At 26.5% G+C, this 14,448-nt stretch overlaps 1 protein-coding gene across 3 annotated transcripts in view; it reads right to left on the bottom strand.

Moving 5' to 3' along the window:
- Nucleotides 1-14,448, bottom strand: part of LOC100213841 (U2 small nuclear ribonucleoprotein auxiliary factor 35 kDa subunit-related protein 2) — a 37,356-nt gene that overhangs the window by 6,104 nt on the left and 16,804 nt on the right. For all 3 annotated transcript variants that reach the window (XM_065788327.1, XM_065788329.1, XM_065788328.1), the window contains exons 7-15: nt 12,409-12,456; nt 8,352-8,474; nt 7,877-7,932; nt 6,467-6,587; nt 6,024-6,116; nt 5,878-5,933; nt 5,693-5,802; nt 5,387-5,621; nt 366-485 (exon numbers count right to left, since the gene is read on the bottom strand). In XM_065788327.1, coding sequence (XP_065644399.1) covers nt 366-485; nt 5,387-5,621; nt 5,693-5,802; nt 5,878-5,933; nt 6,024-6,116; nt 6,467-6,587; nt 7,877-7,932; nt 8,352-8,474; nt 12,409-12,456 — 962 coding nt within the window. The remainder of the gene's footprint in view (nt 1-365; nt 486-5,386; nt 5,622-5,692; nt 5,803-5,877; nt 5,934-6,023; nt 6,117-6,466; nt 6,588-7,876; nt 7,933-8,351; nt 8,475-12,408; nt 12,457-14,448) is intronic.

Genomic DNA, 14,448 nt, shown 5'->3' with positions numbered 1-14,448 from the left:
GCAGTATTTCTAAAATACTTAGCCATACAAAAAATTCAAGTCTAAGGAACAAATAGAATCATTTAAAAATTCTTTTTCATCTACCTCTTTTTAGTAATTTTACTCAGTTTATTTTAGCTTATTTTGAAGAGTCATTTAGGTGCCAGAAAAAAAATACCTTTTAGGGTTAGATAAAAAAATTATATTCTAGAGAATCAAAACAGACAACATATACAAAAGATATTATATATACATTATATACATTTTTAATTTAATTTTTAGTTTTTTTTGTATGATTACAAAATCTAACTGAAGTTTTTTTTTTTTTGATATTGGGCACCTGCGGTATATTTAAAATTTAAAAAATAAAATTAATTAAAATAAACCTTGATCTGGAGTGCGATCTTTTACTTTTTCTTTTATAATCCCTATCTCGAGAACGTGATCTTGATCTGGTACTGTCCCATGCACTTCGTCTGTGTGACGATGTACTTGATTTCGAATAACTAAAACAAAAACAACAATCAAAGTTAAATGTTTATAAATACAAAAATAAAATATACATACATTTTGTATACATGCTAAAATACAGTGTGTTAAACTAACATCAGCACTCAACATATGCCAAGATTTTTACCAAGGGCTTCTTTATATTTCACTAAATTGCCTCAGCTAAGTGTAATTTAGTATAATAAGTATATGCATTCATGTATCATATGGGCTTCAGTACATACATTGATGACAGACTAGGGAGAACTTGTAAGCTGCTACATCAACTTTGGTTCGGGTTTGAACAGCAATTTTATTAATTTTTGTTGTTGTTTTTTTTCACTTTTTCCAATAAAACTGTACGGAAAAAATTAAGCTAAAAACAGTTTGCATTTTACGCATATGCGCGTATTTATATGTATGTATGTATATAAACATATATATATATATATATATATATATATATATATATATATATATATATATATATATATATATATATATATATACACACATATATATATATATGTGTTTATATATATGTGTGTGTGTGTGTGTGTGTGTGTGTGTGTGTGTGTGTGTGTGTGTGTGTGTGTGTGTGTGTATCACAGATTGAGATAAAGTGTTAGAGTGAATTTATAGATGAAAGACAGCTTTGCAAAAGGTTAGTAAAAGATTATGAATTTTGAAATAACTATAAAATTCTGGTTCTTTTGAGACCCAGGTTGATATACTTTTGAAGAAAAAATTCACTGATATATAGGAGCCAGTGTTTAATCAAGGATCATGGTGGGTGACCTTTTTCAAAAATTAAATAAAACCAGTGACTTTTCAGTTACTTTCAAACCAAAGTTCATCTGTTTTTTATATTGGAAACTGGAGATACCAAAAATTTACCAAAAAGTCACATCCCTAATGCACACGCTTAGCTTATTTAAATAAGTTAACATAACATCGCATTAACTTCGTACAAGGAATGTCTGTAGATCGAATCCTTGTGTGTGTGTGTGTGTGTGTGTGTGTGTGTGTGTGTGTGTGTGTGTGTGTGTGTGTGTATGTGTGTGTGTGTGTGTGTGTGTGAATATATATATATATATATATATATATATATATATATATATATATATATATATATATATATATATATATATATATATAAATAAACACCACACAGTGGTACAATAAAGTTTGGACAAGTGCAAACTTGCCAATTAATTTAAATTAAAACAAATCAATCAGCAAGTAATTAAAAAAAATACACACTAAAGTGACAATTAAATTTAGACGCATCAAGGATTAACAATGAAAAACAGTAACTTTCAGTACTTAAAATAGCCAATTTGACTTTAAAACACATTTTTACATGCCTAGACATTGACTTAATTAATTTCATGCATAGTTCTTTTGGAAATAAGTTCCACAAGCTTACAAGAACCTCCTATATTTTTTGTTGTGAGCCTCCTATGTGTTTTGCTTGTGATTTTAAAGTAACAAATTTTAAAGTCCATTAAAGCCCATCTTGTTGGTATTGAAACTTTTGAGATCTCTGGCAGAATTTTGATATTGACAACTTCAAGCATGTTTCCAGGGTGTCTTTGTACAAAAACTGATTCATTGAGCATTTGTATATCTTTATGGTCCCAGCACCTTCACGGAAAATTTATCCCTAAACACCTACTGAGCCACCGCCAGTTTGCATATGCTGTACACAAAAGCAAGTGTCATACTCATCGCTTTTCAACACTTAAAACAATAAAATTTTGAAAATCTCTTTCATCACTGAAAATAATATGGCTACAATCTTCAACAGACCAGGTTAGTCTCTTTCAACACTCCTTGCAATGTGGTCTGTGACTCTAAAAAGCACTTGCCTTGAGCAATGCAAAAACTGATTCCTCAATTTTTCAATATCTTACTAATAATCGGAATTCAACTATATAAAAATGTCTCTTCTTACTAGATGTACTGATAGCATATTTGTGGCTGATGCCGATACCGATAGATGGGAAAAGGTCAATACCGATGCTAATACCGATGAATTAACTAATTATTAAAATTTTAAAATAATAAAACCATATAACTTTAAATCGTGTAAATTTTTTCATGGAATCAGTACTGGTAAACAAATATTTGAACCCATATTAGAGCCAAACTATTATTTTAAAAGATATTAGAAAAACTTAGTCAAAAAATATAAATTTTTTAGTTTTTTTTACTATAAAACAATTTTAGAGGAACGCTTATTTTAATTTTAAAAGAAAATGATATTAAGATAAGCAGTTAACTTAGAATTCTTTATTAATTTAATAGTAATTTAGATATGTAAAAAACAATCATATAGAAATATAGAGGGCTATACTTGAACACATAGATAACAATGCTTAAATAAGTTACTTTTAAATATAATAGAACAACACAAAATAAAATAATTCTAAAGACAACATTATGGTAATAAAAGTAAAAGTACATTCAGCTGTTAAATTAAAGCTTATAAACATCATCTTAAGAATAAACAAATTTGCTTGTAAACAAAGTCAAAATAAACAATTTTTCAAAAAAATTCTAAGTAATGCATAAAGTTTAGTTTGTTATTTAATTATTATGCAGGATAAAAATATTAGAATGCCATTGGTTGGAAAATTAGTTAATAAAAAAAGGCCGATGCCAATACCAATTGAGCAAAAATAGTTTGATTAAGCTGATGCTGATTAATCGGTACATCACTATTGCTTACATCGTTGCCATTTTTTATATTGTTGAATTCTGATTGTAAGATTGAATATGTTAAATTTTTCTTGTTGTTAATGATGATGCTACGTTGATCTTGATCAAAAAATTATTTTGGTCGTTTATTAGTAAAAAGTTGTTTTGATCAATTATGACCTCGGTGGTTCAAACGTGGTATTTGTCTTTTTATAATTTCTATTCATTGTACTTTTTCTAATGTATTCAATTTCTCTGATGTATTCAATTTCTCTAATGTATTTAATTTTTTAAACATCTCTGACGTATTCATTTTTTAGCAATTTTATAGTTATTAAATCAAAAAAATTTATGATTTGCTTTCTTGTTTCAAGCAAAACACTTTTTGAGCCCATTTCAAGTGGTTAAGTGATCAAAAGTTTGGAACATTTAAAAAATTTGCAGAAAATTTGAAATATTTGTTTAAAAATATTTTTTTACATTTAAAATTTTGAGTATAATTATTATATGCAAATACATTATTATATACAAAATGTTATAATTATTATATAAAATTTGTATATCTCCTCTATATATATTATATGCATGCAAAATGTATTTTAAACCTCTAAATTTGTTTTAGCTATAGCTTGTTGTTATTTTAGCAAAAAATAATAAAATAATTATGGAAAAAACTAATGAACTAACAACAGAAAAACGTGCTCAGATTGTTATTCTATGTGAACAAGGATTGAATTTGACTTCTATTGCTGCATGTTTTAATGTAATACATAGCTGCATTATAAAAACATTAAAGCAATATCAAGACCCTGGTGATTTTAAAAGCAAAACTAGAACTGGACTACTCAAAGGGCAGATAATTGCACTCATTGTTATACAAAAGCACATCTGTTTGCCAGTGCTTCTGAAATTTTATCTGAGATATTCCCAACTAGCATTGCACTAAGTGTTGGGACAATTAGAAGACGCTTGTGCAAGCAATTTAACTTAAATAGTCATGCTCCGGCAAAAAAACCTTGTCTTTCTCAAAAAAATATTAGAGACCGAATTGTCTTCTGTTAAAAGTACAAGCACTGGTCAGCGGAAGATTGGGAAGATGTAATATTTAGTGATGAATCACTAATTGAACAATTTGGTTGTTGTTCTACAAGCGTTAGATGCCCGCCTTGCCAATGATACAACCCCCAGTATTTGCTTTCTACAGTAAAACATTCCCCTAAAATCATGATATGGGGAGCCATTACAGCAAACCAAAATGGTGGTTTATGGTTTATGCCTCCTAACACCACAATAAACAGCAATATTTAACTTAAAATACTTAAAGAACTTAAAATATTTATGAACATCAAATATCCACAAGTTTCATTATGACGGAGCACCCTGTCACAAGGCCAAGTGAGCAGTTGGTTGCATGAGAATGGGGTTGAGATTATTGGCCCCTAGCCTGGTAACTCACCCGACCTCAATCCCATTGAAAACTGCTGGAATCATCTTAAAAACAAAGTTCAGAACTAAGACCTTTGTCTTCGAATAATTTACAAGAAAAAATTAGGCAGGTTTGGACTCAACCTATGACTCCTGAATATTTAAGAAAGCTCATTCACTCTATGCCTATCCGCTTAGCTAATTGTTTAAATGCTAAAGGACATCATACAAAGTATTAACCTCAAGTATTCAATTCATAAAACATTAACTAATGTTTCAGAGATATTATTTTTGTCAATTGTTATGGTTACTAATTAATTTTGATAAAATAAATGAATAATTTAATGAAAATTGTGTTTTTTTTATGCAATGTTCCAAACTTATAATCGCGACTGTATATATATACATACATACATACATACATACATATATATATATATATATATATATATATCTAACTAACCTAAAAATAACTTCTTTATTGTTTCAAATTGTAATAGAGCATAAAATTTGTACCATCAGATATGTAAGGCACAATTATTACTTGTCTGATTATGCAAAAATGGATGTCTTTAGTTTCTCCCAAGGGTCTTGGTTTAAAAAATTAGCTTATATAAAAAATGCCTTAAAAAAATACTTAAAAAGCTGCTTTTTTTCTAGGTTTGGCTAACAGAAATAAATATATATATATATATATATATATATATATATATATATATATATATACACACACACACACATTCATACACACATGTGTGCATATCTTTTTTAAATACTTAATTTAACTCACTCGTGCTTTAATGCATCTTCCCTTCTATATCCGTAACCGCTGTCTCTTTTGCTATAATATGCAAAAACAGGATGATTTGGATTTACAAATTTTGGATCATAACCACCAGTTTTTGTAGCACGCTCTGGATCAAAATCAGTTCGATTTGGAACAGAATAAGCATTTCCAGGATTTCGAAAAACATGTAAAAAGTTACATGCTTTACCTCTTGGACACAATCGTTTGTCAAATAAGCCTGAAAAATAATGAAAAGATAAAACATGATAACCTATAGGTCAAAATAACTATAATCTAAAAAAAAAATACCACAAATTGATGACTTCCAATTTGTTACAGGAGAAAGTTCTACTGACAGCTGTCTTCCTGCATACCATCTGCCATTAAACATTTTTAGAGCTCTGAGAGCGCCATTATGACTAAAATATAAACAATTTTTAGTAATCAAAGCTTAAAAAATGAAAAAAAAGTTTTAACACTTTTAGGAAACTTACTCTTGATATTGGACATAAACATTTCCTCTTAAATGTGGAACATAGTTTTGACAACACTATAACAATTAAATAAAACATAAGCTCAAAATGAACAATGAATGTATTTTTAAGTTTTACATTATATCTTGTGTAAAAAAGCAATATACCTTGAACATTACAACAGTTCCTGCTGCTCGAAACTCTCCAATAACATCGTCATAAAACTTTTCAAACTCATGAATCAAATCCACCTCATCATACTAAAGTAATTTATAAGAAAAATATTTAGTAATAATAATTAGTAAATACTACTTTTCAACAACACATCACATAACCTTAGACCACCCAATTCACCACCTATAGCTAAAATTATTAAAGCAATTTTATACATACTACATAATTAAAATACTAAAAGTTAATATAATACTAAAAATTAACTACAATAAAATAACTACAATAAATAATTAGTAAGAAATTTATAAGAAAAATATGAATAAAAAAATAAGTAGTAAGAAAAAAATAAATTAAAAATTCCTTTTTTTCCTCGAAACTATGTGTTAATTTTAAAAGATTTTTTTATTTTCTATAATAGCCTGAAGCAAATTATTACCTCTAAACCAAAATCATTATTTCTTTCATTAAGCATTGGTATAGCTAAACGTGCATCAGTGAAAAAGTTTTGGATCAAAATAGTTGGGCTGTTATCAAACTTTAAATGTATTCTTGAGCATCTAAAAGACACAACAATTAAAAATAAATAAAGGAAAAAAGTTGATACAGTAAACTGTTCGAACTGGCACTTACTTGAAGCAATTTTCACTCCCCATGAATTTTCCTTCACAAACTTTATCCAGTACAAGATTTTTAGTTATTCAAGATTTTGGTTATTCGAAGTAAATTCTTATTGCCCGAGGAGGTTCGAAAAACTGGGAATTTACTATATTCCCCTTGGAGGTTTGAATAACTGGGAATTTACTGTAATTAGGAAACTAAAATAGCAGTTTTACCTTTTTAAAGATTTATTACTAATTATTTTGAAACAAATTTGATAAATGATTCAAATTATCAGTAAGTTTGTTTTGTAACAATAATAATAACAATGATAATTTTGAAACATTTATCAAATTTGTTTCAAAATAATTAGTAATATAATTTTGTAACTAATAATTTTTATGGATTGAATAATTTTTTTAATTATTTCTTCAATATTTACAGCCATTCTAATTTGTATAAAAAATTAAAAGAAAAAATTACAACTTTTCATTCACTTATCAAAATAGAAATCTCAAAAGCAAGGATGACAAAAGATTTGAGAAACATACAACATGTTTAACAAAACCCAAAGGTTCAGTGGAATCAATGCTGATAAAATTTAGAAGTTGATTATTAAAATAAAATAAAATGTTGAAAATTAATTCTTAATAATCATAAACTAAAACTTTCCTTCGTGCATCAAATGTAAAAATTATGGAAAACCCACCACCTTTAACTATCAAAACTTAAAAGGCCAATTCAATGGTACTTATCTTAGTGTTCCCATCTAAAGAACTTTCCACTGTTTTCGTTTGAAGTAAAAACATGCTATTTACCATGTTGTATTAATTGTGTTGAAATATTTTTTTAAATCTAGATGTCTAGAGAAATACCTAGTTTCTGGTAACATGGAATTGAGTATAATCTGATTATATGTTGCTGTTAACATGTTGATCTATTGTTATATTAACTTTGAATCTTTCAAATTGTAAAATAGCTCTAATAACTGTTAGTAACAAATTTATTGTATTTTTTCCAAACATAAAAATCAAATATTTTAGACTTACTAAGTTAAAATGCCAATAACTTAGTAATATAAAATTTTAGAAAAACTAAATTTGTTCTAGTCAACAGCAGTTTGAATAAAAAAACACAGATGAATGTGATTTAAAAACAAACAAAAAAAAATGCCTAAACTGCCACACTAAAACCTAGTTTTTATGACAGAAAATATTCTTAGAGTTCTTTAAAAATGACAAATAAATACCTTGGTCCAAAACGACAAGCACCAGTTTTAATATAGAATTTGCAATTTCGAGGATCCTAAATTCAAAATTAATTTTTTAAACTGCTAATAAAAATTTTTTAAACCATAAGTAAAAAAATTATATAACAATGTTACATTTTTATAATAAATCAAAACTTACTTATCTAATCAATAATGATTGGTTACTTATCAATGATTGGTTAGAAAATTAAGTATTTATTAAATTTACTATATTTCATCACTGTACTTGCAAAAAACCAAAGATAAAGTCAAATATGTTAGACTTGCATAGTCAAATTGCAAATAACTTTATGAAATTTTACAAGAACTAAATTTGCTTATTTCAACAGCAGTTTGAATAAAAACATGAGTAATGTGATTTAAAAAAAGGAGTCTAAACTGCTACACTAAAATCCATTTAAATTTTATCAAACACAAAATCATATATTATCACAGACAAAAATAACATTCAAACCATTTCAGTTCCAAACATATCAGATGACACATTATTCCAATTTGTATTAGCAAGACTTTGATTGAAGGATTCTGAGTTATGTCTGTCATGATTGCCTCCACTGCGAGGCTGTTCTGGATTAGACTAAAAATTAATTATTATTCTTTTTATCTATAATACTTAACAACAACAATTATGTGCATTGAAAATAACAAACAATGCTTTAAGTATGATCAATGTTAAGTAAACCATTAATACAAAATAGATCAACAAACAATTAAAGTTATATAAATTAAGAAAGTTTATATTTCTATGGTACTTATAGTTTCTACTTATATATTTCTATGGTACTTATAGTTTTAACACTCATCACCATATATCACCATATAGTTTTAACACTCATCACCATAAAAAAATCTCCCCGCGTCATGCGGGGAGATTTTTTTTAATAAAATTTTTTCTTAAACTCAAAAATAATTTTTTATTACTCTAAATCAATCTTGAATTAAAATTTTATGATATAAATTAAACACAATTGTGTTAACATAACACCAACACAGCAAAAATTAAAACATAAGTTAAGTGACGCAACAAGGAAAAAAGTGTTTTTTTATCAGCATAACTTTTAAGTTTTCGCTGAAATTTTAATTCTTACTGGGCTAATTAGATTTTTTTGTTGTAATTTATTCATTTGGCAATAAGGTAGTCATAAAAAAAGCCACAAACAACAAAGTTTTCATATCGTTTTATTTTACAGAAAAAAACTATCAATTCAATGACACAACATTCAGTGACAAAATAAAAAGATGGAGTTAAAATCATTTTAAAAAGTTTTGTTATTTTATAATAAATTTAAATTATACTCAGGTGAAAATAGCATCGGAACAACGTTATCATTCTGAACATAAAAATAATATGATTTTGATATATCTTTGATTTTTTTTGAATAACTTAAAATTGAACTAAACCCAAGTTCATTTTTTTGTTGTCTTGTATTACTTTCTGACATGAATTACAGATATTTGCAAATCTTGTAATGTTAACACAAAATCTGCTGATCACCTGATCCTGCATTGACTAGATTTAACTCTCAGTGCTGCGATTTGCTTAACAGTAGCTCCAATTCTGTCAAATGTTCCTTTCCCATGCATCGCTGCAAAGAAATGCCAGAAGAATTGTTTCTGAAAATGTTTTTCAAACACAACCATTGCAGCTATAATGCTTTTATTTTTGAACTGAGAAGTGGCATTATGGCTGAACATGTGTACTTCTTTGACTCGATCAGGAATAAAGTAAAGGATTTTGTCAATGTACGGTATAACTGAAGACTTTGTATGATCAGTTGAATCAGAAACTATAGAAAATGTTTTTAACTCAATGTTCCAGACTGCAAGGGTCATGATAGATACTTGATTTTGACCGAAATGAGCCGCTTGCGGTTCATTTGGATGGAAATACCTAGTGTTTTCAGCCCAGTCAACTTGGATTACCGCAATTTCAGAATTAATACCTTCAGTTTCTTAAAAATTGTTGATTGGTTTTTCTTTACAAATGCTTGTTTAACGAACTTATCACGCATCACTGATATGTGTTGGATGAGTTCTGTTACAGTAGACTTTTTGAAATTTTTTCGATGTTCGCATATGTTTTAGTTTCAGGCTTTCTCTACTCGTCCCAGGATACTTCGAAACCAAATATATTAACAGTTTGCAAGTGTTTATCGAACTGTTTCATACCTTTGCATGCAACACATTTGTCATAGGCGCAATTGTATGTATATGGTTCACAAACAAAGTTGTTCATCATTTCAGATCCAACTTTGATTGATTAACAAAATCAATTCAAGACACTTGAATTGATTTTGTTAATGCATTTAAGGCATATCGCATATTTTCATGCAAACTACAAACACAAACATTATGTGGAAATTTTGTAACTGATTTCACATTGCGTGGACAAAGGTCGCTAAATTAAATAAAATAAAATTATCAGCACATAAAAATTGGACAAAAGAGTCCAATTTTTATGTGCTGATGTTTTTTCTTGAATAACTCGAAAGCTTGTTTTAACGTATAATATAAATGACATATCTGAATATTATTTGCTTTTTCGTCAGATAATTGAATTCGAGTGACATCTTTTTTGTTTGGTGATATTTGGGAAACTTCATATTCATTATAAAAGTTTACAACTGCTAAAACATTGCTTTCAGAAAGAACATACAGCTTTGAACATGCTGGAGGTAGACCCGAATTATCTTTACAAGACGAGCTAATTGATAAAAAATAGAAAGAATTTTAGATTGTTTCTTCTTTGAAGTTGGTAGTGCTTTTAAAACTTTCAATGCTTTTCCTCTTTGTTGAATGTTTTTGAAAGATGGGCTTAGTCTTTGAGATTGATTTAAAAGAGCAACTTTTTACAATTCTTAATTTTGCTTTAGCAGTATAGGATGCTTTTTTATTAGGATCGGCTTTCAATTTTTATCAATATCTCTTAGCTCGTACTCTGGACATTTCTTTCTTTTATCAGCATTCTGAGAAACAGCTTTAGTTAGCTTGGTATTCTGCATAACGTTTTTTTTTTACTTCTAATTTTGATTCCATTTCTTAAAAATTTACAACTTTATAAGAAAATCCCAACATAAATCGAACAATTTACAAATATTTACTACCCTTCACGATATTAAAATGCAAAATTTATTAGACCAAAACCCAAACCAAAAGACCAAAACGAAATAAACTTTTCTTTTGACGATTTGACCACGGCTTTTGACATATTTTCAAAATCTAAAAATACCCTACAAAAACTCATTTAAAAAAAAATTTAAAAAAGACAAAAAAATCCTAATGGAAGAGAAAATAAAAAAAAAACAACCAACTAACACAAAATTCATCAAACTACAATGCTTAGTCTATTTTACGCATTAAAAAACCATTTCATTCTTTGTTTTAACATTTGCACTTTGTTTTTTTTAATTTAATATGTTTCAAAAGATAAACATTTTTTATAAAAAATACATAATTATATGAATAAAAAAAACAACAATTTATTAATCAATTATACTTTAAAAAAAAACCATTATCAGTAAATTGTTACTTTACTTAAAAGCATCTCGCTAATATAAAAACATTTATTAGGAAGTTTTGATGTAATCAATTTTACTTTTTCAGAATATTTTTAAGTGCATTTTTAAAATGTTTTTTGAAATAGCCGCAGTCAAATCGTAATAGCAAAATGTAATTTGCCTGGCCATATAAAGACATGTGATCACACGTCCTCTAAGCTTTTGCCCACACTCCTCTAAAATGGTTTACGAGAGCAATTTATGACTCTCATAAAAGTGTAATTTTTCTCGCAAAAGTAACTAAAATGAAAAACAAAAATTAATTTTTATAAAAAAGAAAAACAATTACTTGCATAATAAATTGTAATGATTTTTTCACGGCACAATAAATGACGCTTGTTATGTATCTATTCTTGTAAGATTAACGTTACAAGCATATGCTTTTAACAAGTATAAAAACAAATTTAGTATTTAATAAGCAATTTTTTTAATGAATGAACAGTTAGCTCGTGCAAAAACTAAAAGCTCTCGTAAGAATCTGTTTAGAGTAGCAGCTCGCATGGCTGGCCATATTCAATTTAGGAGAGCTTTTCTCTGCTCTCGCACTCATTTACTCCCGCCAAGGCCTGTATATATGAAGCCATCAAGTGCTTTATCGTGTAGGATAATTTTGATAAAATTTCTTTAAAGATTTAAGAGCTATAAACTGTTGAAAAAACTACAGTTCAATTTAAATTCATGAAACTTTCGACCATAAAGAAACATGCACCAATCCTATGTATCAAGCTGCAACTTCTGCATTTAAAATTTAAAATTTTTTGGTAAATTCACATAAATACCTAGATATTGTATTTATTTATGAAGGTAATAAGAATAATAACAATAAATTGATTATATCAGTATTTAACCTAGTTTTAAAAGTTAAACATGACAACATTTACAAAAAAATGTTAACAAAATTAAAAAATCATGTTACAGAAAGTTGAGAAAACAATCAAATCAAAAAATTATTACATGAGAATGTTGCTGTTTTAAATTGTTCATTTCCTTGTTTAACAGTTCCTAAAAGAGAATTCAAATTTCAACAGTTACTAAAAAAATCTTGTTAGAAAGTGTTGTGCCTTTATGTGAGAATATGGTTATTGTTAGTTTTTTCCCTTTAGCTTTTATTTACTGTTTTTTGATACAAAGTTAAAGAAAATAATTCTGCAAGTAAATCTAATTAAAATAATATTTATAGTATAATAGTAACTACTTATAAATATACAAAAATTGAACGTTCTCTTTTTTTTTTGAATGGATTCCAAAATACTTTGAAAAAAAATTTTTTTTTTGATAAATTTTTTTAAGAATTAGGTCAATAAAATGAAAATAATTTTGTTTTTAAATAAAAATTATCTTTTGAAAAAATTTAAAACAGCTAGAGATAAATGAATTGTCTCTTATTGCATTAATAAAAAAAAATAGTTATAGAATATAAATTAAAGGAATATAAATTTATGGAATATAAATTTAAGGAATATAAATTGTGTAAGTTAAAGTTGTATAAAAATCAATAAATATAACGCAAAACATTTAAAAATGGTAGCAAAAAAAATCAAAAGAATTGAAAAGATACCATCCATCTTCATCTTGAAATCTTTTTTTTTTGGTTGCTGTGTAAGCAATTTTTTTAATTGTTGATGTATCAGCAATGCCATCCAACAAAGATGCTAGCAATATTTTTTATTTTATGTTTTTGTAAGTATGTATATTCTTTAATATTTTTTATGCATTATCTGCAAAATTAGTTTAAAAATAAAAACTTTATCAATAATAAAGAAAAAGTTTAAGAAAAAAATATAAATATGGCAATCAAACATTTCAAAGAAATAGTTTTTAATGAAAATTTTCTTGTATGTACTTGCAGCTTGCCATTAACCACTTTGAAAAGTGTTTTATTTGAAACCATAACAGTAAAATAATAATACAGCTGAAAATTAAAAAATAATGAAATGACTAGTTATAAATTTTATAATGAAGAATTTCTTTAAAACTTCAAAAAATAGTAACTCTGAAAAGTAATTGGAAATAATTTGAAGCCAATCTAATTGCTTGTGAACAATTAGACCTAAACAACTAATAACAGTGGAGCGCATAAACCTAGTTGACACAAAACCAATGTTGAAAAATCAAGTTGGCAGAATATTGAAAAATGACTTTCAGTTGAAGCAGATAAGTTTAAATATATTGGTTTTCAAAAAATTCAAAACATGCAACTTTGCAAGACAAATTTTATACAAATGTGTATCTTTGTACAATACTTTATAAAAATTTTTAAATAAAAAATAAATAATATTAAAAATAAAACAAATAATATTAAATATAAAAAATAATATTAATTAAAAAGTTCAATAAAATTTAACTATAGAAAATTTCAATTATAAATAATTTAACATAATTTAATAAATAGTGATAAAAATTTATTAAAATTTATTCACTTAATACAAAAACATAAAATTTCAAATTTGCATAGAATTAATTATCTCCCTACTTCACAAAATATACTTTTTTAACTAAACTAAAGGTCATTGCAATACAGGTTTACCCATCATCCATTTAAAACTTGACAAAGAGTGTATTTGACAAAAAAACAAACGAAAAAACAACCACAAAGCTTAGAAAACACTATTGCGTCTCCTAAGCTTTGCTGTTTCTCCAGTTTAATGTTCTGATCATTTATATGGCTAAATATAACATAATTTCAAATTACTAAAAAAACTAAATAAAAAAAAAATGTATAAAAACAAAGAAACAAAACAATTTTCTTTTTTTATTAAATATATATATATGAGTACATAAAATGTAATAAATAAAAGAACTTAATAAAACTTTTTTATGTTACACTGGTAAATTAGAAAATCTTTAAAGCAGATTTTTTGTTAACAAACAACAGGTTTTAAGAAATACATTTTATTATATTAAACCATCATTTTTCAATGTAACAAAATTATAACTAGATATGTTTACAAAAATATTGCTTTTCAACACATACCTTTCCTTTGACGAATTTAA

The sequence above is a fragment of the Hydra vulgaris genome, chromosome 01, assembly GCF_038396675.1.
Source record: "Hydra vulgaris chromosome 01, alternate assembly HydraT2T_AEP".
NCBI lineage: Eukaryota > Metazoa > Cnidaria > Hydrozoa > Anthoathecata > Hydridae > Hydra > Hydra vulgaris.
Note: the sequence above shows the minus strand (reverse complement) of the source record. Positions and strands in the feature narration are given on the sequence as shown.